This window comes from Sceloporus undulatus, chromosome 1, assembly GCF_019175285.1.
Source record: "Sceloporus undulatus isolate JIND9_A2432 ecotype Alabama chromosome 1, SceUnd_v1.1, whole genome shotgun sequence".
In the NCBI taxonomy this organism is placed as follows: Eukaryota; Metazoa; Chordata; class Lepidosauria; order Squamata; family Phrynosomatidae; genus Sceloporus; species Sceloporus undulatus.
In genome coordinates this window covers 316,869,278-316,891,732 of record NC_056522.1, presented here as the reverse complement: position 1 = coordinate 316,891,732, position 22,455 = coordinate 316,869,278, and the positions used below count along the sequence as shown (strand labels likewise).

The 22,455-nt window shown below is 40.3% G+C and overlaps 1 protein-coding gene across 4 annotated transcripts in view; it reads left to right on the top strand.

Moving 5' to 3' along the window:
• Nucleotides 1–2,084: 2,084 nt before the first annotated feature.
• Nucleotides 2,085–22,455, top strand: part of ZFYVE1 (zinc finger FYVE-type containing 1) — a 29,177-nt gene continuing 8,806 nt past the window's right edge. For 2 of the 4 annotated variants that reach the window (XM_042472260.1, XM_042472237.1), the window contains exons 1-9: nt 2,085–2,340; nt 5,795–6,648; nt 13,289–13,793; nt 14,781–14,995; nt 18,884–18,990; nt 19,604–19,712; nt 20,977–21,074; nt 21,237–21,354; nt 22,256–22,426. In XM_042472260.1, coding sequence (XP_042328194.1) covers nt 6,151–6,648; nt 13,289–13,793; nt 14,781–14,995; nt 18,884–18,990; nt 19,604–19,712; nt 20,977–21,074; nt 21,237–21,354; nt 22,256–22,426 — 1,821 coding nt within the window. In that variant the 5' untranslated portion in view covers nt 2,085–2,340; nt 5,795–6,150. Of the gene's footprint in view, nt 2,341–2,474; nt 2,563–3,635; nt 4,118–5,794; nt 6,649–13,288; nt 13,794–14,780; nt 14,996–18,883; nt 18,991–19,603; nt 19,713–20,976; nt 21,075–21,236; nt 21,355–22,255; nt 22,427–22,455 lie in introns of those variants that run through there. The other 2 variants (XM_042472253.1, XM_042472245.1) reach the window with 2 other exon arrangements.

Genomic DNA, 22,455 nt, shown 5'->3' with positions numbered 1-22,455 from the left:
GTTGATGCCGCTGCCGCCATCTTTGTTGTGGGCAGTGCGCGGGGAGGCGCCATCTTGAGGTGACTCCTGCAGCTTTTTTAAAAGCTTCACTGTGGGAGCCAGCAACGAAATGTCTCCTACTCTTTCTTTCCAGATAGAGTTCGTGTTTCAACGTGAAAAGGATTTGATGTATCTTTGGCTGCATTCACACTGGAGAGATAATCCTGAAGTGCAACAGTTCCAGTTTAATAAACAACAGGCTACCCTTACATTGACAATTGGCCAGTTTCCAATGGAGCAGACCAGCATGGGAGGGATGCTGTGTGTGTGTGGGTTGTTTGCCTTCAAGTTGTTTCCAGTTTATGGATGCTAAGACCAGGTTAATTTTGGTCTACCCCTGAAAGCTATTTCTTCATTGTTAAACTAATATGTATGCTCTGGATCAGACTAACACAGTATCGCAGAAGCTGTGTGATAGCTTAGAAATCCTGTTTATGCCCTCTTGCTTTGTGCATTTAAAACACAGTAGTGTACCATGAGGATTCTAGTTTTTAACAAAGTGGACCATGCAATATTATGGTCAGTATAGCCATCCCAAGTCTAGAGAGTTGTTTTCTCTTTTCAGAATAATAGAAGAAGGGGCATTATGTACAGGTAAGGTTTTCTGATATAGTTTTCCATTATACAATACAAAACAGTGCTGCAGAAAACCAGGGATGGCAGTGCTGGCCATTAAAAAAAACCCCGAAACGCCTTTATTGAGCCATCCAAAAAGGCACAAACCAGTGTGCAAATGCCACTGTTTTCGGAACTCTTTATTAGGTCAGCTGTTATGAAAGTGAGAATGGGGGTAATGTTTGGGGAAAGGTTTGATCTTTAAATCATGTTGTGTTCAATCTTGAGATATGCTGGGGATGCAATGTCAGGAGACAAATGAAACTCCCCAGTTAACCTGGAGAAATCCCTGGAAAAGCAGTGAACTGGATTATTTTTTCCCTGAAATTAATGTGTTCCCCCCCCCCCCAAAAAAACCCCCCCCCAAAAAACAAACAGCAACAGCTTGACAAAATGCAGGCTTGTGCCTAACACTGTCATAATTTTTTCTTCTCCTGTGTGATTCGGCAAGTAACACGGTCTCAGCCTCAGCAGAAGGACACGGTAAACCTCCTCTGAACAAATCTTGCCAATAATGTCAGAAACAACTTGCAGGCACACAATAACAAGCATGATTTTTAACATCTTTCCCCAATGAAGGGGCCAGTCGAACTTTGAAAGCTTGCAACATGTATTTTGTGCATTTTGGTCGGTCCGTAAAGGTATCACTGTTTTGTGGATTTTGGATGTTATTGTACTTTGCTACATGGCTAACACTGTTGTAGTTGTTGCTGTGGTGCCTTCAAGTCATTTCTTACTCATGGCAACCCTAAGGCACAAGCCTCAGAAGGGTCTTTCTTTTTGCCCCATCCTTCCTCTGGGGTTGAGAGAATGTGACCATAGTATTATGAGTCATTTGGCCTTATCTATCAGAGAGCTCTGGTGCGACAATAAAATACAGTTCCCAGGATTCCCTAGTACTGAGCCAGGGCAGTTAAAATGGTCTCAAACTGGATTATTTCTGCAGTGTTTTTTGGACCATAGTCCAATGCAAAAACCATATTCCACTGGCACCTCCAAGCTGTCCTATTTGGCCGCTCCATCTTGTCACGGTTGCCACTGCCCTGGCCTCAGAGGGAGAGAAGGGCAGGCCTAGCCCAGAGAAAGAAGAAGAAGAAGGGTCCCCCCTCCAGTCCATCTGTCATGGCCTTGGTTTCAGAGGGAGAGAAGAACCGTTGTAAGCCTGAGGGCAGGGCACCGTCTGCTTAACAGTTTGGAAGCCCCTCTGATAGCCTTTATTATTATTATTCCTGTCCATTTCCTCAACTGCCCAGGAGAGTTCCGAAACTACACCTCCCAGCATGCTCCGCGAGACCCCGCCTCTTCCTGCCGCGCCTGTCGTCCCTATTCCTGAGAGAGCAGAAAAACTACACCTCCCAGCATGCCCCGCCCTCCTTTGGCCCCTCCTTCCGCTCTCCTTCCTGTCTTGGGGAGGGAGGGGGGGAGGGAGGGAGGGAAGCATAACCCTGAAGTTTCCTGTGATCAGCTGATCCCCGGTGACAACAAGGGGCCAAGGCAGAGGGGCCCAGGCCGGTCCTGCTGCTGCCTCTCTGGGGCCAGAAGGAGGAGGAAGAGGAGGAGGGCTTCATGGCGGGGGGCTCCAGCCTCCCCTTCGGCCCTTTGGGCAGCAAGCAGGAGAAGGAGAGGATGACTTAGTCCCCTGGACTGGCAGGGAGCAGGAGCAGGAGCAGGAGGAGGAAGAAGGAGGTGCCTCCTGTTTTGTAAACAATAGATCCCCCTGTTTTGTTCCTGGGCTTTATTTGGGGGGGGGGGCTGGGGCTCTCAGTCCTCTCCCCTCACTCTTTTTCTCTGCCCCCCCCCCCCCAAGGATTCTTCCCCCCAGGGAGATCTGCCCCTCCTTAGTCACTCCATACAGGTTTCTTGTGGATGTCTAATGATGCTTGCAAGAAACAACAACAATAACACTTGGTAATAGGGTTCTGTTGCTATTTCATAATAATAATAATAATAATAATAGCCTAATAATGTTAATAATATGGTTCTGTTGCTATCTGATAACAACAACAATAATAGTCTAATAAGGTTTGGTAATATTGTTCTGTGCTATTTAATAACAATATTTAATAATAATGTTTCTTAGGACTATGTTATAATATCTGCAGTAACAACAACAATAACACTTGGTAGTATTGTTCTGTTGCTATTTAACAAGAACAATAATTGTTTAACAACATTTGGTAATATTATTCTGTGCTATTTAATAACAATATTTAATAACAATGTTTCTTATGGCTGCCTAATAATAGTCAGAGTAACTATAATAATACTTGGTAATATTGTTCTGTTGTTATTTAATATTATTATTATTATTAATCATTGTTTAATAAGGTTTGGTAATATTGTTCTGTGCTATTTAATAACAATATTTAATAACAATGTTTTTTAGGACTGTCCTATAATACTTATAGTAACAACATCAACAATGTTTGGTAATACTGTTCTGTAGCTGTTTAATAATAATAATAATTGTCTAATAATGTTTGGTAATATTGTTCTGTTGTTCTTTAATAATAATAATAATAATAATTGTCTAATAAAGTTTGGTAATATTCTGTTGTTCTTTAATAATAATAATTGTTTAATAATCTTTGGTAATATTGTTCTGTCCTATTTGATAATAATATTTAGTATTTTGATAAATATTAATAAATATTAATATTATATTATTATTGCTGTTGTTTAATAATGTTTGGTAATATTGTTCTATGCTATTTGATAATGATATTTAGAATTATTATTAAATATTATTAAATATTATAGTAATATTAATATAATATTATTGTTATTGTTTAATAACATTTGGTAATATTGTTCTGGGCTATTTAATAATAATGTTTAGCATTATTAATAACTATTAATAACTACTATTATATTAATATCAATATAATATTATTGTTGCTGTTGTTTAATAATGTTTGGTAATATTGTTCTGGGCTATTTAATAATAGTATTTATTATTTTTATTTTAATTATTATACACATACTTGAAAAGATACAAATGAAATAGTGTAAAATATAGAGTCATGATTCCCATTGTTGTTAAACTAAGTACTGTATCTTAAAAAAAACTACCTCCTTTATCCTTGTATGTTTACTTCCCACCTTAAGCGGTGCATGTCTATTGCTATATTTGGCATCTGTTACATTTCCACATTCATTGTATATACCTATCCTACCATTAATGCAGAAAATAATCTTCCAAAGCTTAAATACCTGCTTCTGTAATAACTTTTCTCTGCCGCAACTCTTCATCTCTAATTTAATTTTAGAAAGAAAAGCATTACCCTTATCCCTTCCCTTCATAATTATCCTCAATATTGGATACTGCATAAACCAATTTTCTGATGCTCTAGTTTTGTTAACTCACATCACCTTTATGTTTTACATCTTAAATCCCAGAGTGGATGATGATGATGATGATGATGATGATGATGATGATGCTTATTATTCTTAATAACATTTGGTAATATTGCTCTGTGCGATTTCATAATAATAATAATATTTAACTATTAATAATAACTATTACAAAAAATTATTAAGCATAATAATTATTATTATGTTTAATGTTTTATACAGTCCTCCCTCTGTTCTTGCGACTTTGGAATCCACGTCCCTCACTTATGTGCTAGGGACGAACAGAGAGGAAAACAATGGGCCGTGTCAATGGGGCTTGAATATATGCGAAACTCCGTTTTTGTGGGGTGGTGATGTGCGGAACGGATCCCCTGCGAAAACAGAGGGGTGACTGTATTGTTATGTGCTATTTAATATTGCTGTTGTTTTGTTGTTGTTTAATAATGTTTGGTAATATTGTTCTGTACCTGTATAATTCAGAAGAGAGATCTAGTGGCACCTCTGAGACTAACTGAAAGAAAGAAATTGGCAGCAGGAGCTTTTGTAGACTTTACTATCTCAGATGCTGACTTCTTCTTCCAGTTAGTTTCAAAGGGGCTGTACGATCTCTCTATGTATTGATTCTACAGACTAACATGGCCATCTTGTAGACCCTTTGAGACAACCTGGTTTGACTCCGCTTTAACTGGCCAGGCTCAAGGCTGTGGAATTCTGGGAATTAGAGTTTTTTGTGGCACCAGAGCAGAGCAGACCTCTGCTCTGGTGAGGTTTCCAGAATCCATAGCCTTGAGCCTGTCCAGTTAAAGCGATACCAAACCGTTTTATTTCCACAGTGTGGATGGAGCCTAACTGACAGAAGTTGGTACATTTGTAGACTTGAGCTTACTTCCTGTTAAGTATGTATTTTGCAATTTGTTCTTATTTTGATTGCGTTGATAAGGAGCTGTTTACTGAATGTTAAGTGAATCCACATGTGTAAACAGTGAAGAAACGTGATGGCAGCTTGAACGTTCGTAGACTTAAATCTACCTCAGATGCATTTGGGGATCTGAGGGAGTAGACTTTAGTCTAGGAAAGTTCATGCAGCCAACTTCTTTCTTTCAGTTAGTCTCAAAGGTGCTACAAGACCTCTCTACATACTGATTTTACAGACTAATACAGCTAAATCAGTGAAGACTCATGTACTGTAACCCCTTGCCTCCAATAGTTTAAATATGTTTTCAATGATAATTATTCACACATTTCATGGCAACTGGAGGCATTGATGTTACAAAACAAAATGCAAGCACTTTGTAGAGTTTCAGAACCTGTTAAACTTTGATGTAGTTTGCTCTCATGTTTGTTTACAAAATTGTTTTAAAGACTGCAGTCCTATGTTCATTTATATAAGAGGGTCACTGAATATGGTTCAGAGAAGTGGCTTATAAATATTTAACATAATTAATCTGGAGTTTCTTCTGAGTACATGGGATTGTGAAGTGTGTAGTTAGTTTTATGAAGCCCCACTGGGTAATTGATCATTGATCTCAAAGTAGTTTTTCATATATATATTTACAGCTAAAATAATGATGTGTGTATGAGATTGCATTGCAAAAAGCAGGCAAACCAATAATTTGTTTTAGAATAAAAACAGATCTGAGAAGTGCCTACAAGTGTTTTGTATTTTGAAGCAGGTGTCATAGTATATGAGGAAAACAAAGGACTCTCTAATAATACTGTCTGCATTGTCTGTTGAATTTTATTTACTTACTATTTTATTTCAACTTTCTCTCTCTTTCTTTTATAGGTGCTTGAGGGAAAAGATCTTGTTTACATTTTAAAAACATACCAGATTTTTTTTTCATACATCTAAATTTGTTGTGACTTTCAGCTTGGGATTCATTTAGGCCTATCGTTCATTTTGAGAACCTGCAACGTTTACATTTCTGAGACACATACAAAATTGCACTTTTCATATCAAGAAATCATTCTAGCTGTATAGGAGGGAGAATCAAGACTAGCTGTGCATTAGGAAAGGCACCAATTTTTTCAGTGTTTCCCCCATGTTAAGATTAATATTGATTTTAATCCATTGGGAAGCCAATAGACATATCTTTCTTTTTAAAAAAATAATTTTATAAACTTGACAGCAAGTTTCTAAACATGAGTGCCCAGCCTCCAACAGCAGATAAGGGACTGAATACAGCTCTTTTGTGCCAGGAAAGTTATGCTTGCAGTGGCACCGATGAAGCAAACTTTGAGTGTGATGAATGTGGAAGCCTCCAGTGCCAGCGGTGTGAGGAAGAACTGCACAGACAAGAAAGACTACGAAACCATGAACGGACCCGAATTAAAGCAGGCCATGTCCCGTACTGTGACACTTGCAAGGTTACCAGTGGGAACATCATGCAAAGCAATAGTGCAAGCTCCAGACAGAGGGCAGCAGTAAGGTGCCAAGCATGCAAAATTAACCTATGTGTAGAGTGTCAGAAGAGGACTCATGCTGGTGGAAACAAGAGGAAACACCCCATTACTGTATACCACTGTAGCAAATCTCAGGAGCAAGAGGAGGAGGAGGGGATGGATGAGGAGGCCAAGAGGAAGAAGATGACTGAAAATGTTGTAAGCTTCCTGTTGGTGGATGAAACTGAAGAGATCCAGGTAAAAATGGCTGTGGTGTATGAAAAGCACAGAGTAGCAGGCTAATGGGAAATTGTTCACTGGGCAAATCAGATCTGCTTGGATCAAGGCAACACTCTTGGGAATAGACAGACAACTTGTGGCCCTCCAGATGTCAATGTAGCTGCAGCTCCCATTAGCCCAGTGCTTCTCAATTATTTTCTGTCATGCCCCCCCCAGGAAGAAGAAAACATTTCACGCCCCCAGCGTGACTGTAAATAGTATCATTTGTCTATAAAATTGTTATAAGTACACCTCTGCATAACAGAGCCTCGCGCCCCCCTTTACGGAGCCTCGCGCCCCGCCCCACTATTTGAGAAAGGCTGCATTAGCCCAAACCAGCATAGCCAAGTTTGAGATATGATGGGAGTTGTAGGCCCAAAACATATAGAAGGCCACAAGTTGCCCACCCCTAGTCTTGCGGAAATCCAATTGTTGCATTGAGGCTTTTCCTTTGCAGTCCTTCCCACAAAACACACAGTTCTAAGGTGGAGATCTAACTCTTGATTTGACAAGGCTCATTGTAAGTAGCTTGCAAACATTTTGGCTCCCCCACAGACTGCACAGAAAGGCACAGATTTCCCCCCCTACCTAGGTCCATTTACTGTTGAATCTACATTAAAGTACTGTAGTTCTCATGTAGATTTTAGGATGTTGTTGTGTGCCTTCAAGTTGTTTCTGACATATGGCGGATCCAAAGGCAAATCTGTCACAGAGTTTTCTGGGGCCAAGAGTGTTTGATTCACCCAAGGTCACACAGTGGGTTTCCATGGCTGAGCAGTGTATTGAACCCTGATCATAGCCCAACACTCACACTATACCATGCTGCCTCTTTTCGGATACTTATCCATAAGCAGTCAGGGAGAAAGTGGCTGGCTTGACCTGTTATCCAAGAGGCAGAGGCTTTGTTGACTGCTCTAGCTCTGTTTGGCTTAGCTGTCCTGATGTTACTGAGAGCAAACCTTGGTCCTGGCTGAACTCTTGGTATTTCAGTTCTAAGTTGTGTGAGTCATGTCTGTTAAATTCAACTGTGCAAGTATTGTGGAGCCTATAAATAGTCACAAACAGATTATTTGCTATTTGGGTGGACACAGGGATATAGCTGGGGGAGAATGAGGACAAGATCAGAGGAATTCTGTCCCCTCCAAATTAAAATTTCCTTCAGATCTCAAATGTCTAGCCTTGTGGTAACTTGGAACAGTTTAGGCATCCAAAGAAATGGGGCAGGTGAAGTTACTGAAGGAATGAGAGCACAGGAAAGATAAGAGTTCTAGATATAAATGATTATCAGTGTCTCGCTCCAAGCAATGCTAGAAATTTGGTGACTGAAGGAAAAGTTCATTTCGGGAGGCAGAATTCTTATTTGGAAGGGCAGTGCCCTCATTTTTATCCTGTACACTCTTGGCTAAATTTGAGTCTTTGGGCCAATTATTTTGATAATGGTGAAACAATTTTCTTTTTCTCTGGTCTGTACTACAGAGGTCCCTTCAGGCAGAATGTGGTATTTTCTAAATGTTAGAAGATCATGGCAGTTAAGCATCATATGTAATAATGCCTTTAGTCTGCCATCTGTAGTAGGAGTTAACTGACTTATCTGGCATGAGGAAGGGGAAGGAGACAGGGGTCAAGGAGGCAAGCAAAAAGTTTCAGTAGGTATCCCTTTGTAACTGTAGAAAAAATCTTGCCCAGATCTTGTCAGTCATTGGCCTTTAACATTTACTGTAAGAAGTCAGCAAATGTCATTGTATTTTGCATTGATATTTATGTTACATAAGGAGATTAAGTTAGCAAAATAATATACAAAAAGAAGAAAACAATTGATTTTAACAGTCATCAGATAAAATTATTCTCTTTTCATTCCTTATAAAACAAACTTTGTTTAAAATCTCTTGTTCATTACTTGGCTAAAATGTTTGACGAAAGGGCCATCACTCAGTGACAGAACTGTGTTTTGTAAAGTGGAGGGCTTTCATGGCCGGCATCTATAGTTTTTTGTGGGTTTTTCGGGCTATGTGGCCATATTCTAGCAGAGTTTCTTTCTGCTGGCGAAACGTCAGAAAGAAACTCTGCTAGAACATGGCCACATAGCCTGAAAAACCCACAAAAAAACAAGAACTGTGTTTTTATGCAAAAGCTCTCATGTTCATTATCCCAGTACGATTGGGAAAGAGACTCTTGTATGAAAGCCCAAGGAACTACTATTGCTTTGCATATATACTGTATGGGCAAGTTAGATGGACCAGGTCTAAGATGGTACAAGGTGAAACAAGTGAGCTAGGCATGGCAGCTTCCTATGCCTCATAAGTCAGAGATCTGTTGTCAGCCTTCTTATTTAATAGTAAGAGATTTGTACATTGCTTTTTAAAAAAATAATTATGAAATTAATTACAGAGCCCAAGGAGCAACTTGTTATGACTAAGACTATGGTTTTGTTGATATAATCAGTTTAATTCCTTGCTGTGTGGCTCATTAATTTTTAGTTCTCTTTTGCAGGGGTAGGGAATCTAAATGTGGGGGAGGAAAGCCCTCCACAAATTGACCTCCAAACATTATGAAGAATAATGAGAAAAGAGTATCAAGTACAATACATGTTGCTCACTTCATGGAAGAAAAGTAACAGCGCTACCAGTCTTTAACTGGACGTAGAAAAATAATATTATTACACCTAAAAGTAACATGTTACAGGTAGTATTGTCACTTGTAAGATGTTACCTCCAAACTTTGGGCGCAACCTCTCCTTTTTCTATCATATATCCAGATGCTGGTGACTATGATGATATCAGGCAGAGGTATTAATTCTCTTAAGCTGTAAAAAGGCCAAGTACAGAATGTTTCTCTAGTGTGAAAAGAATAAGTACCCTTTTTAAGGACACATGAAGCACAGGAGGTAGTGTTGATCCAGTAGAAGAAACGTAATGTTTTGCTTAACATACAGTGTGATAAAGAGTTCTGGAGAGAACTTGAAGTCTCGTTCCCTAGACTGTGATAAAGGCTGCATCCGCAGTGCAGAAATTATGCAGTTTACTACCACTTTAACTGCCATGGCTCCATGTTATGGAATCCTGGGATTTGTAGTTTATTGTGGCACTCAAGCTCTCTGACAGAAAGCTAAATAGGTCTCAGAACTACAAACCCAAGACTTCCATAGCACTGACCCATGGCAGTTAAAGTGGTATCAAACTGCATTTTTTCTGCAGTGCAGATGCAGCCAAAGACAGCACTATAACTCCCAAGTTTGTAATTCTTGGACTTAATGAGTGATTTGACTGTGGGGTTCATCTTTACTTCTGACCATGTTCATGTGTCTTTTACACCCAGCTTCACACTCAGGAATCTGAGGGGTGACGCTGTCATAAAGGAAAGCAAGGCCACATGCCAAAGAGGAATAGGTCCCTACTCCCTACACCTTGTAATATGTAGAATTATCTACATAAATGTCAAGTATAGCTGCAGAAATCCACTTTTCTGCAGAAACGGACAGAAGCCTTGTTTTCTGTTGCATCTGGGTACAGAAAAAACCTGACCTGCTGGATTTCTGGGTATGAAACTGCTATAAGAAGTAGAGGACCACATTTGGTAAAATATATGGCAACCTTACTATCCATTTGAAAAAAATTTACAAGCTTGTAAACCCTAGTGAAAGTACTCTTCTCTTAGGCAGCCCGGTGACATACTACCTCCTCTGTAGTTTGAAATGAACAAGATTCCATTTATAAGCCACAACAAGGATTTTATTTCATGGCTAGTAGGCAGTTAGGGGTCAACATGTCCCTTTTTTTTTAAATGACGCAGCTGGACAGCCATTTGACTGTTCTGTAGTTCTATAGAATTTTCCTAGCTTTCTATTATTTGATATCCTTTTAATGTTATAAGCTGCTTTGACTCATAAGCGAGAGGGGGGATGACGACAGGCTAAATGAAAGAGTGACTTTTTGATGAATCTGGAGAGTGTTTAGCAGTGCATATGTATTTTGAAGTAAATGTGTATGCAGGATAGCAGCCTCAATTTTTCATTTTGCTTTTCACAACTTTCTTATTGCCTTCTATTGCACCATTCATTAAACAAATGTTTTCTTATGCAACCAGTGCTGCTAAGTATATCCATTTTGACACCAGTCGGTACCAAGAGCTCCACCCAGTGGCTTGGTTTTGAGACTATCTGCAGTTGCCAGCACTGCCTTTTAAATCAGCATCCAGCTGTCTGTCATGGCTTTAGCACATCTGTTGCTCATTCTGTTTTCCAGTAAACATAGCTGTGGCATATGAGGGGATCCCTAGCAATTGAGCCAATTAAAGTTGCCAGTTTGCAAACTGGAGAGTCTCTCTAACAGTTTTACAGTACCAAAGAAAATTCAGACACAGCTGCTTCTCCCAGACTCTCCTGTAATTTAAATATTGTAGTTTTCATGGCCAGCTCTTTTTTTTTCATGTCTCAGGGCTCATGGACACCTTTCCCCCTGCCCTTATGAGGCAACAAGATAGAAACTTGTGAGACAAAACATATCTTGCAGCTTCTGCTCTGCTACATGTCAGAAACAGTTTAGTCTGCTAAATTGTGTTTACCATGCAGTTGTACAAGGCAGGGACCACTGTTTAAAAAAAAAAAAAGGAAGCTAGTGGTATTTACTTATTACAAACTGTAAATCAGAACTATAATCCTGTATCTCCTTGTTAAAGTTCAACACAAGCTGACACTGCAAATGTGGAATAAAACACATGACACCTCACCTGAACACAATAAAATGAAGCCTTTGGTTTTAATTTCTATATACGTTGCTCATTCTAAAAAAAATAATCTTCTATGTCCATCAGTGTCAATAATCCTAACTACAGTAACCAAGAGATATGGTTGTCCCTCTGTATCCACGGATTCTGCATCCGCAGATTAAACCATCCACAGTTTCAATATATATCCAAAAAGCAAACCTTGATTTTGCCATTTTATATAAGAGACACCATTTTACTGTTATTGTATATAATGGGACTTGAGCATCCATGGATTTTAGTATCTATGTTGGGGCCTGGGAACCAAACCCGGCAGATACCAAGGGCCTACTCTATTGTGTGATAAAGGGGATAGTTGAGGCCCAGTGGAAAGCCAACTGACGGACCACAGAGAGCTGCATAAATGCTACTGTGCTGAAAAAGATAGAACTATGTTAGTAAGATGACACATCACTTGTGTGCCCCAGTTGCCTGGCAGAAGGTTGTGCTAGCATGGATATTCTGCCAGCAAAGCAAGAAAAATAGGATGATCAGGGGTCAGTTATGTCCAAAGCTGCTTCATTTTCTCAATGTATGAATGGGGAAGCCTTATGCTAATCCTATAACTGCTGTAGTTAATTCTGTCTTTCATAGTGGTGAGGGACAAGACTGCCCCCTTCCATCTCCTGCCCATAGCAAAATAGCAGGACAATGGTTACTCTGTCAATGGAGTTCTGTTTTCTTACACCATAGACAGCAGAATTGCCTTGAAAGCTATTTGGTTAATTTTTATTGTAAGTATAATGATCCTAATGTTACTACCAGTATTTACTACTTGTAGGGACTGAATCATATGACTAAGAATGCTAAAATAGAGTAAATTAAAACCATTCATCCGTTCATATTTTTCCTGTGTTGCTAAGGTGTGACATCTTTGGGAAGGATGAAGAATCCACTTGTGTGGGTTACTTCTGTGGCTTCAGTATTAGGAGTAGCAGAATCTTGCGATGCAGCAGTTCTTTTGAGTACCAAAAGAAAGCCATCAAAGGCCCCATAGAGACTGCCAAAATAAAGCTGCTTCAGGTCACTTTGGATGTATGCTGTTTAAATGATGCAAGCATCCTAAGAGTCCAGAAGCTGCGCCAAAGCCATGCTCCAGTCATTAGGACCAGAACGTGGCTTTGGCATGGTTTCCAGCCCCTTAGGACACGTGTGTCATTTAAACAGCATACCTCCAAAGTGACCTGAAGCAGCTTTATTTTGGCCTGTCTGTATGGGGCCAAAGTTTTGTAACTTGCCCATAATATAAGATGGAAATATTACTACCAGTCTTCAAAATTTAGAGAATGATTCTAGTTAGAAAAGTAGAGAACCTTTTAGTCTTGCTGTTCAGTTTCTTTAACTATTTTTCTCAGCTGAAATAACTTGTTAAAAATGAAGTGGTTCAACAGGATTAAACTGTTGTATATGTGCAACTTAAAAAAAACAACACACCACCAGTGTAGTAATTGAGAACCAGCATGGAGTAGTGGTTTGAGTGCTGGACTAGGACACTGGGAGACCAGGGTTCATAACCAACTTGGGCAAGTCACACTCAGCTTTGAACAAACCACCTTTGAACAAATTCTTCCAGAAAAACCTCATGATAGCTTTGCCTTAGGATCACCATAATTCAGATATGAGTTAAAGGCACACAATAGCAACAACAAAATATTCATTGCTGGTGATGTGATGTCTATAGGAGAAGAGCTAGGGGAAACTTCCTTTTTTGGACATGTTAGCTGTGGGATTCTGGGAATAATTTAATGGAATCTTGTTTTGGGATTGCAGGTCAGATCTCCGAAGTAGCAAAGCTTCATTAATTTGGCCCTTGCTTTTGTAAGACTCTCATACAGTCTTCTTTTTCTTGTTTTGTAAGGTGGAAAATGAAGAAGAATTTATCAGGAAACTGGACTGCAAGCCTGACCAACATGTAAAGGTGGTATCTATTTTTGGGAATACAGGCGATGGCAAATCTCATACACTTAATCACACTTTCTTCTATGGTCGTGAGGTCTTTAAAACATCACCAGCCCAGGAGTCTTGTACAGTAGGTGTCTGGGCAGCCTATGATCCTGTTCACAGAATGGTGGTGATTGACACAGAGGGTCTTCTTGGAGCCACTGTGAACCTAAGTCAGAGGACCCGGTTGCTTCTGAAGGTCTTGGCCATTTCAGACCTCATTATCTACCGCACTCATGCCGACAGACTTCATAATGATCTTTTCAAATTTCTTGGAGATGCATCAGAGGCCTATCTAAAACACTTCACCAAGGAGCTAAAGGCAACCACAGCCCGTTGTGGTCTAGATGTTCCACTGTCTACTTTGGGTCCAGGAGTCATTATCTTCCATGAGACTGTATACACACAGTTACTGGGTGCAGGTGAGTAAATGGAAATAAGATGGACATCAGAAGCTGCAACATGGATCACTTTCAGTTGCATTTGAATTGGAACTGTATTTTGTCTGTTTTTTAAAAAAATCTTTGCATGACATGTGAGTGGAGCCTTGGGATATTGTTTACAACTCATCAATTGATGATGTGATTTGTAGGTCTAGTGTTACAAGACTAATGAGGCAAAATGTGATTCTTGAGGATTAGAATGCCCTATCCTACTGCATCAACGGTGTACAAAGTGTGGCCCAGAGGCTCTGCAAACAGTCTCAAAGGCTGTTTCTGTAGTCCAGGGGTAGGCAACCTGCGGCCCGCGGGCCGGATGCGGCCCGGCAAGGCCTTGGGACCGGCCCCCGGCCTGGTCCTGCCACCGATTGCCACCGGGGCCTTTGGGGGGGCAATTGTCTATAGAAGCCTCAGAAACATGCATTTATATTAACATTTTTTTAAAAATCAGCAATTTTTTTCACGTGTCCTCCATTTTTTAAAAAAAGTGTCTTCCATTTGAAAATTTTGTCCTACATTTGTCCTGGTTTATTTATATATTTTAGTTTTTTAAAAATTATTTAATTATTTATTTTTTGGCTTCGGCCCCCCAGTTGTCTGAGGGACAGCAACCCGGCCCCCGGCTCAAAAAGGTTGCCTACCCCTGCTGTAGTCTAACTCTCTCACCAACAAGAAGAAGGAGAATTACCATGACTCGGTTCCTATAGGAGTGACAGTTTACCTTTTAAATATATTGGAGGTGACTCCTGCATTGTAAGACTCCCCTAAAATCCCCTTTTCAAAACCAGACATTTTGGAAATTTTTATTGCTATTTCAGGAAGTTTTGACAATCTGATCCTCAAAAAATCCTGGTTCAGAAAATTGCCCCCTCAAGCCACCAAAGTTCTTCACTCCTGATGTAAATTATTCTAAGTTTGGTATAGCTAAGATTAACCAACAACTGTTGACGAACTGCTGAATATGTTTAGATCACCCTTCTGAGGTGCCTGAGAAGCTGATCCAGGACCGATTCCGGAAACTTGGTCTATTCCCTGAAGCCTTCAGCTCAATCCATTACAAAGGAATAAGGACACAGAATCCCCCAACAGATTTCTCTGGGCTCAGGCACGCTGTGGAGCAGCAGTTAGAAAACAATACTACACGTTCCCCTCGGCCTCCTGGTGTTATCTACAAAGCACTCAAAGTAAGTTGAAGACTTTGAATCATTTTTATTATAGAAAATGGCCTTGGATTACATGGCTGGACCAAAAACTTTATAGAGTAGGAGTGGGCAACTATGATCCTTCAGATGTTTTTTGGACCACAGTTATCATAATTCTTCACCATTGGCCATCTTCACTAGGGCTGCTGGAAACTGTTGGCTAAAAACATCTGGATGAGCACAATTGTCTTCCTATACTTGAGGGAATAGATAGGCAACCTAGTGATCTCCAGATGTTTTTGACTGCATTTCTCATCAGTGACAGTTGGCCATACTGTCTGGTATTGATGGGAGCTACAGTCCAAGAAAGTCAGGTGGCACTGAGTTGCACATCTGAGTTCTAGAGTCTGTCAGCTTGTGCCTTCATGGCATATAGCTATGTTCCATGCAATAATTTTTTTCTAGTTTTATTCAGCAGAGAAACTTTGTACTTATAGACTCTATAGTCAAAATAGTCTTATTTCCCTGCCTTGTAGTATTTTATGCTAGTGCTTCTTAAGCCACCTTGTGCAGCAAACTAGCAATTTTCCCATTCTGTCTCTCTCTCTCTCTGTGTGTGTGTGTCTTCAAGTTGCCTATGGACAACTGTGAACTGCTGACAATATAGTTACCCCATGAATTTCATCAGGTTTTCTTAGGCAAGAAATTCTCAGGGGTAGCTTTTATAAAATCATAGAAATGGAAGAGACCTCAATAGCCATCAAGTCCAACCTTCTGCCATGCAGGAATACACAGTCAAAGTACCCTTGACAGATGGCCATCCAGTCTTTGTTTAAAAACCCCCAAAGAAGGAGACTCCACCACCCTTCGAGTGCCAGTTTGCCAGTACCTTCCTCTGAAATATAACCTACAGCAACTGGTACCATATTATTATTGTATTCACATAGTTTCAAGGAAGCTTGCTGTGGACTGGCAGCTGATGGCTTGCACTGCTTAGTATGGTACTTCTGTCCCAAACCCCTACCCTGATGGTACTACCCTGAAATCTCAGTGTGCATCTACACTGTTGAAATAATGCAGTTTGACACCACTTTAAGTGCTGTAGCTGCATCCTGTGGAATCCTGGGATTTGTAGTTTCACAAGGTCTTTAGCATTCTATGTGAAAGAGTGCTGGTGCTTACAAAAGTACAAATCCCAGGATTCTGTGGGATGGAGCCATGGCAGTGAAAGTGGTATCAAGCTGCATTATTTCTACATTGTAGATGGATCCTGGATTTCACTTATGACTGTGTCTATTAGATTAAAAGTATACAAAAAGCAGGCTAGAATAAACTTTAGACAGAGTGTGCAAAGAGTACTATTTCAGTCCCAGGTACTCTTCTTTTCTGTCTGCCTCAGCAAATCTAGGTTTTATAGCTTTTGTAATACAGATACTTAGCCTCTGAGGATGGGAGCAAGTAATGATTGTTCGCGCTCTATACATACACAAGCAAGAATGAGGTCTTCTAGTACAGTGGAAAGGTCCATATTGTTACCAGGGTAACTGAGTGTCAGGACATGGTCTCCGGGCAACAACCCATTCTTTGACTTGCCTTGATTTTCCTCTGTTTCCTTAAATGGGGGAGATGGTTTTTCCATCTCTAGATAGCAAAGATGTGACATCTAGCAGTCAAGAGCCACAGCTGTGTACGGGTATGAATAGCAACCGGGCAAGGTATATGAGCAAAGTTATGTGTATTTTAAGATTAGAGTATGTTTTTGTAGGAAATTTTCTTTCCCTTTTTTAACTTCTTCCCCACAGTCCCATTCTTAGATTTTCTGTGGTGCTGTTTTTATTTTCATATTTAACCGAGGTGACACTAACCATCAGAGACAATACAATACTAGGTGAGTTTACTCAGAAATAAGTAGCACTGTAGTCACTTACTTCTAGGTAAATATGCATAAGATTGCAGTCTAATTCTTCTTTCCTGTAACCCTCTCCAGAACATACCAGTAATTAATAGGAGATTTACTAAATCAGTTTAACATATTGGGGTACACTTACTCATGCTATTAATGTTCAGTATCTGTTCAGGAGAATTCTATTTATGGATGATGGAATGTGAAATATTCACATTTTAATCATACAGTAAGTCATACTTTTCCAGAATGGGGAAATGTTCCCATTCTAATCATAAACACTTGCTCTTTCTTCACCTAGAGTTGTTCTTTCCTGAACCAAGGAGAGATTGTGTGGTTTTATAACAATATGACAAGGATATGTTTGTGAAGTGCTGCTTTCCAGTGGCCAAACATTGACATACTCACAGTTTCCAGTGCTGTTTCTACACCCTTGTTACTCTGTACCTTCAAGTCAGTTATGCAGACCCTAAGGTGACCTATTGTGGAGTTTTCTTAGCAAGATTTGTTCAGAGGGAGTTTGTCATTGCCTTCCTTTGAGGCCGAGAGAATGTGACTTATCCAAGCCCACCCAGTGGGTTTCCATGGGCAAGCAAGGATTTGAATCTGAAGTCCAAAACACACTGCAGAAATAATCCAGTTTGAGACCACTAGAATTCCTGGGAATCCTAGTTTATTGTGGCACCAGAGCTCTCTGATAGAGAAGTATAGTTCCCAGAATTCCTTAGCATTGAGCCAGGGCAGTTAAAGCGGTCTCAAACTGGATTATTTCTGCAGTGTGTTTTGGACCCTAGTCTCCCAGAATCGTAGTCCCAGTGCTCAAACCACTACACCACATTGGATGTCTATTGCACCCTTACATCTGTGCAATTTGTGTTCCTCCTGCATAAAATTTTGCTACAACTTTTGTTCACTCAAACTGTTTAAACATATTTGCATTTTAAAATCCAAACAAACATTACGCTCTAAGCAGTTTAGAGCGGCTCCTTTGTTTGAACCCTAATTGTTTTAGTCCATCTCTCTTAGGAGAGAATTTTATTGCTAGTCTGGTTTACTGTTTTTCATTATTGTATTCTGTGGTACTTTTTGCTCTGTAAGCTGTCCAGAAGGTGTTTGTTGACATGTGGCCACATAAATGTAATAAATAATGATGATATTTTTTAAAAAAAACTGGGTAGGGTGAGTGTTTCCCATAGATTTTCATAGACATTGGCCACCTTAAATCGTGAGTGTAGGCAGAGAATGTAAGCATTTTCCTCTTCTTTTTTTCCTGGAAGCTGTAGGAAGGGACAATATGAAACAGCAACATGTTCTAATTAGACTGTTTGACTAGTACCTGCCAGATCCAGGGTCTAGTCTACAGTGAGCCATGAAGATACCCGAGTTACCTTGGGTCAGTCATACTTTCTCATAGGGCTGCTGTGAGTGGGAACAAATCTTACCAAGAAAACCCCATGATAGGTTCGCCTTAGGGTCACCATAGGTCTGAAATGACTTGAAGGCACACAACAACAACACTAGAGAGATGATAGAATATTATCTGTTAGGAAACAAGGAAAATTTCTGGGCTAAGAGGTAGCAATTGGAGGTGAGAATAAAGGGGAAAGGGGATGATTGTTCTGCTGTATGCTGTACTTGAGAAAGGCAGCCAGCAAAGTTTATTAAAGAAACTAATAAGATTTCCAAAAGGAGTTCAATATGTACATAGATCTTCTGGCACCTTTGAGATTAACTGAAAGAAAGATGTTGGCAGCATGAGCTTTCATAGACTTCAGTCTACTTCCTCAGATGCATTGAGGAAGTAGACCTAAATCTAGGAAAGCTCATGCTGCCAACTTTTTTCTTTCAGTTAGTCTCACAGTGCTACAAGAACTCACTACATACTGATTCTACAGACTAACATGGCTATATCTTTGAATTCTATCAAAAGGAGTTCAAGTGATGTATACCTTTCTGTGAAACAGCTCTTGATTTGATATCCTTGCCTTGTCCTGTTCACTGGTGGTTTCTCGCTCATTGTTCTGCAGGCATTGAGTGATCGGTTCTGTGGGGAGATCCCAGATGATCAGATGGCCCACAGTTCCTTCTTTCCAGACGAGTATTTCACCTGTTCTTCTGTTTGCCTCAGTTGTGGGTAGGTAGATGGGAAAGCTTCTCTCTGAATATGCTCTACAGTGCAAGAATACATTGTTTATTGGAAATGGGTAATTCCATCTGTGCTGCATGAGAATTTTCCATTCTTCACTTCTAAATTATTTTTCCTGTTGCATTGTTGAATAATATGTCTGTATATTTCAAAAACAGTCAAGTAAAACATATTGTAGTTTGAAGATTAAGGTATTCATACAAATGCAAGGCAGAAGAAACCAGGGCTCCTTTAAATGTTAAGATGCAAACATTTTCAGAGTAGAAAACAGTTCTTTTAGGGGCAGGAATATCTCCCCCTGGCCCTCCTTTATGCTGGTGGTTTGCTGCATTTGGGCAGCTACTTTGGGGGGGGAAATTCTTTTAAAAAGAGGGCTGCTTTCTCATAAGAAGTGATCCCAGCTTATTAGAAAGATCTGCTAGTCAGTGCACTGCAATCATTTCTCATGTGATAAATGCTTATGCAAAAAGTATTTCCCAGTTTTGATTCAGCCCTAGTAGAAACATAGCCAACTCACTCTGTGTAAAAAGGTAAATGTTATTTCTTTTGCTGGCAGTCAATCTGCCTCTGAAGATTTCTCTGCTTTATTTTGAAATTCCAGATCTGGATGTAAGAACAGCATGAACCATGCAAAAGAAGGGGTGCCTCATGAAGCTAAGAACCGCTGTAGATATACCCATCAGTATGATAACCGAGTATTTACCTGCAAGGTGAATGAAGCAAATGAAACAGAATCTCAGTCAGTGGAGTAGAAGAAAATAGTTCATATGTTCTAGCAGACCTATCCTAGTTGTGATGTGTTAAGATGAGTGCAACCCACCAGTTGTTTATTATGCCCTGTAAAATGCTTGTGTTGGAGAATTGACTGGGTCTCATGAAGCAAGTCACCTCATTAATCTTACTGCCTAAATATCCCATTGGAAACTGACTGTGTAGTTATATGTGAATGAACACATTGTCATTTTAGAGCAGTAATTACCACTTCAGAAGAAACATCACATCTCCATCCACCCCCTGCTGCCTTTTTCTTTCCTCTGCCTTTTAGGTTATGTTACATTTCCCCCCCTTTGGGTTAAATTGCATTTTTTTCCTAAAATAAGGTTTAAGAAGGCATCTTTGGAGGTCAATAACATCCAGAGTGAGGGTAGTGTAATGAAGTTGTTTTAAAACAACAACAACAACTGTTAGCTATTTGGGTGTTTTGGAACACCATGGAAGCAGGGCAGGAATTAAAGTAGAACTGGATGTCTTCACCACCTTCCCTCGTGTGCACTGGATTCCCATATTTTGTAGTCTCAAGAAGGCAGAAACAATAGGAGCTTTATTGAACCTTTGCTGCTAACTCTGGTGGGTGTCACTGGTTCTGTTATTTTGAAATAAAAAGCACTGTGATTTCCCCCAATCTGTAACAGAATAGTAAGGGAGGGATTGTGCTGATGCACTAGGCCAGCAGTTGCATTTTTCCAGAGCTGTTCAAAAGAAGGCAGACAAAAACAGCTCCGAGCAGGCTCTTTCTCTAGTGCGTTGCTTCTTTTACAGATGTAGCACCCATAGTCTATTAGCACCTGCTGGCACTGCCAGGCTGGTGTAGTTAAACCACCATAATGTACCAACTGGATGCACCTAAATTCTTAGACCTAAATCAGTTGCCAGTCATAGTAAGAGTTGACTGATTGTCCCAGTGGGATTTACATATGTGTTGATTTAACATTCAGCATTTGATTTTGTGGGTTTACTCTTGTTGTTCATTGCCTTGAGTCCTTATATTGGGAGAAAGGTGGGATATAAGAAAATAACAACAACACTAACAACAGTAACAATACTCCTCTAGCAGTTGGATTTAGGCCTTAGTTTTAATATTTGCTTTGGAACTGGGGGTTATGGTTGTTGAAAAACAAACATTTTTCACATACATGCAAGACTTGGACTTTAGCCTTGGGAAGAAGTCTTTTAAATTGAATTCTTGCATTCCAGGCCTGTTATGAACGTGGGAATGAGGTCAGGGTGGTGCCCAAAACATCTGCTTCTACTGATTCCCCTTGGATGGGCCTTGCCAAGTATGCCTGGTCAGGGTAAGGACACAAGCCTTTCCCCCCTTCCCTTCCCTTCTGTTCCCTTCCCTTCCTTTCTCTTCCTCCTTCCCTTTCCCCTTCCCCTTCCCCTCCCCTCTGGTCTTGTCATTTGGGACACGCTGGAGTCACTGGCTCTTATTTATTTTCTCTCCCTGACTGCAGGTATGTGATCGAGTGCCCCAACTGTGGAGTTGTGTACCGTAGCCGACAGTACTGGTTTGGGAATCAAGATCCTGTGGACACGGTTGTGAGGACAGAAATAGTGCATGTTTGGCCGGGAGTAAGTTTGTTGTATGGAGTATTTTCTTCACCTTAAGAGAAAAGGAAATGATTAGTCCAGGAGTTCCAGAGAAACATAGCAAGAGAGATTCCCCCCCCCCCCCCATGTCTGGGCGTTTATCTAAGGATGGTGCTAATTTTGCTGTTGTCTTGGAGAAGTGTTTCAAATGAGGTCAACAACCACAGAAAGATAGCAAATTACCCCTTCCAGTGCCTCCACATGGCTTTGTGAATGACAGAAAATGATTCAGTGTGATTTCTTGACATCAGGTAAGGCTACTGTCTGTGGGATTTTTTGATTTGGACTTTGCAAGGAGGTCAAAGCTGTATTTTTTAAATTGGTGTCTGAGGGTTCAGTGGCCTCTAGGAGGAACTTTGGGGGCTACAAAATGGGACCCAAATGGGTGGCATTCAGCCCACAGGACATACCTTACCTACTACAGTTTTAGAAAAATATATTAAGCAAATCCCTGCTGCCTGATTGCATTGTGGTATCAATTGAAATGTTCTCTGCTTTTCTCTATTAAGTGCCTACCCAGTGTGCTGAGGTAACTGATTCCAGGGCAAAAACTGAGAGGGACTTTCCATGCTTCTTCTAAAAGCTCACTGAGAACTTAATATGCTCCTGAAATCCCATAGCTAGTGAGGGCTGGAGGAATTCTGGAAGCTGTAATCCAAAAAAGTAACTTTTCCAAGCTCTGACTGGAATTGTTCATAAGGAAGTGGCATGAAAATCATGAGTTGTTGTAGTCATATATCCTGGGAATGTAACTGGTTGCATTGGTGAGTTATCCTCTGAATAAAGGATGTGGTCCATGGTTACATTTGATGGAGGGAAGCATGTCAACAACCAGGCCAGCTCAATGAGATATCCATTGTACCAATTTCTTCTTTCATTGCAGACCGATTGCAGTCTGAAGGACAACAACAATGCTGCCCAGCGTCTCATAGATGGAATGAATTTCATGGCTCAGTCAGTGTCTGAATTGAGCTTGGGACCCACGAAAGCTGTGACCTCTTGGCTGACTGATCAGATTGCTCCAGCTTACTGGAAACCCAACTCCCAGATTCTGGTAACTAGCAGGTGCCATACTTGCTTGTT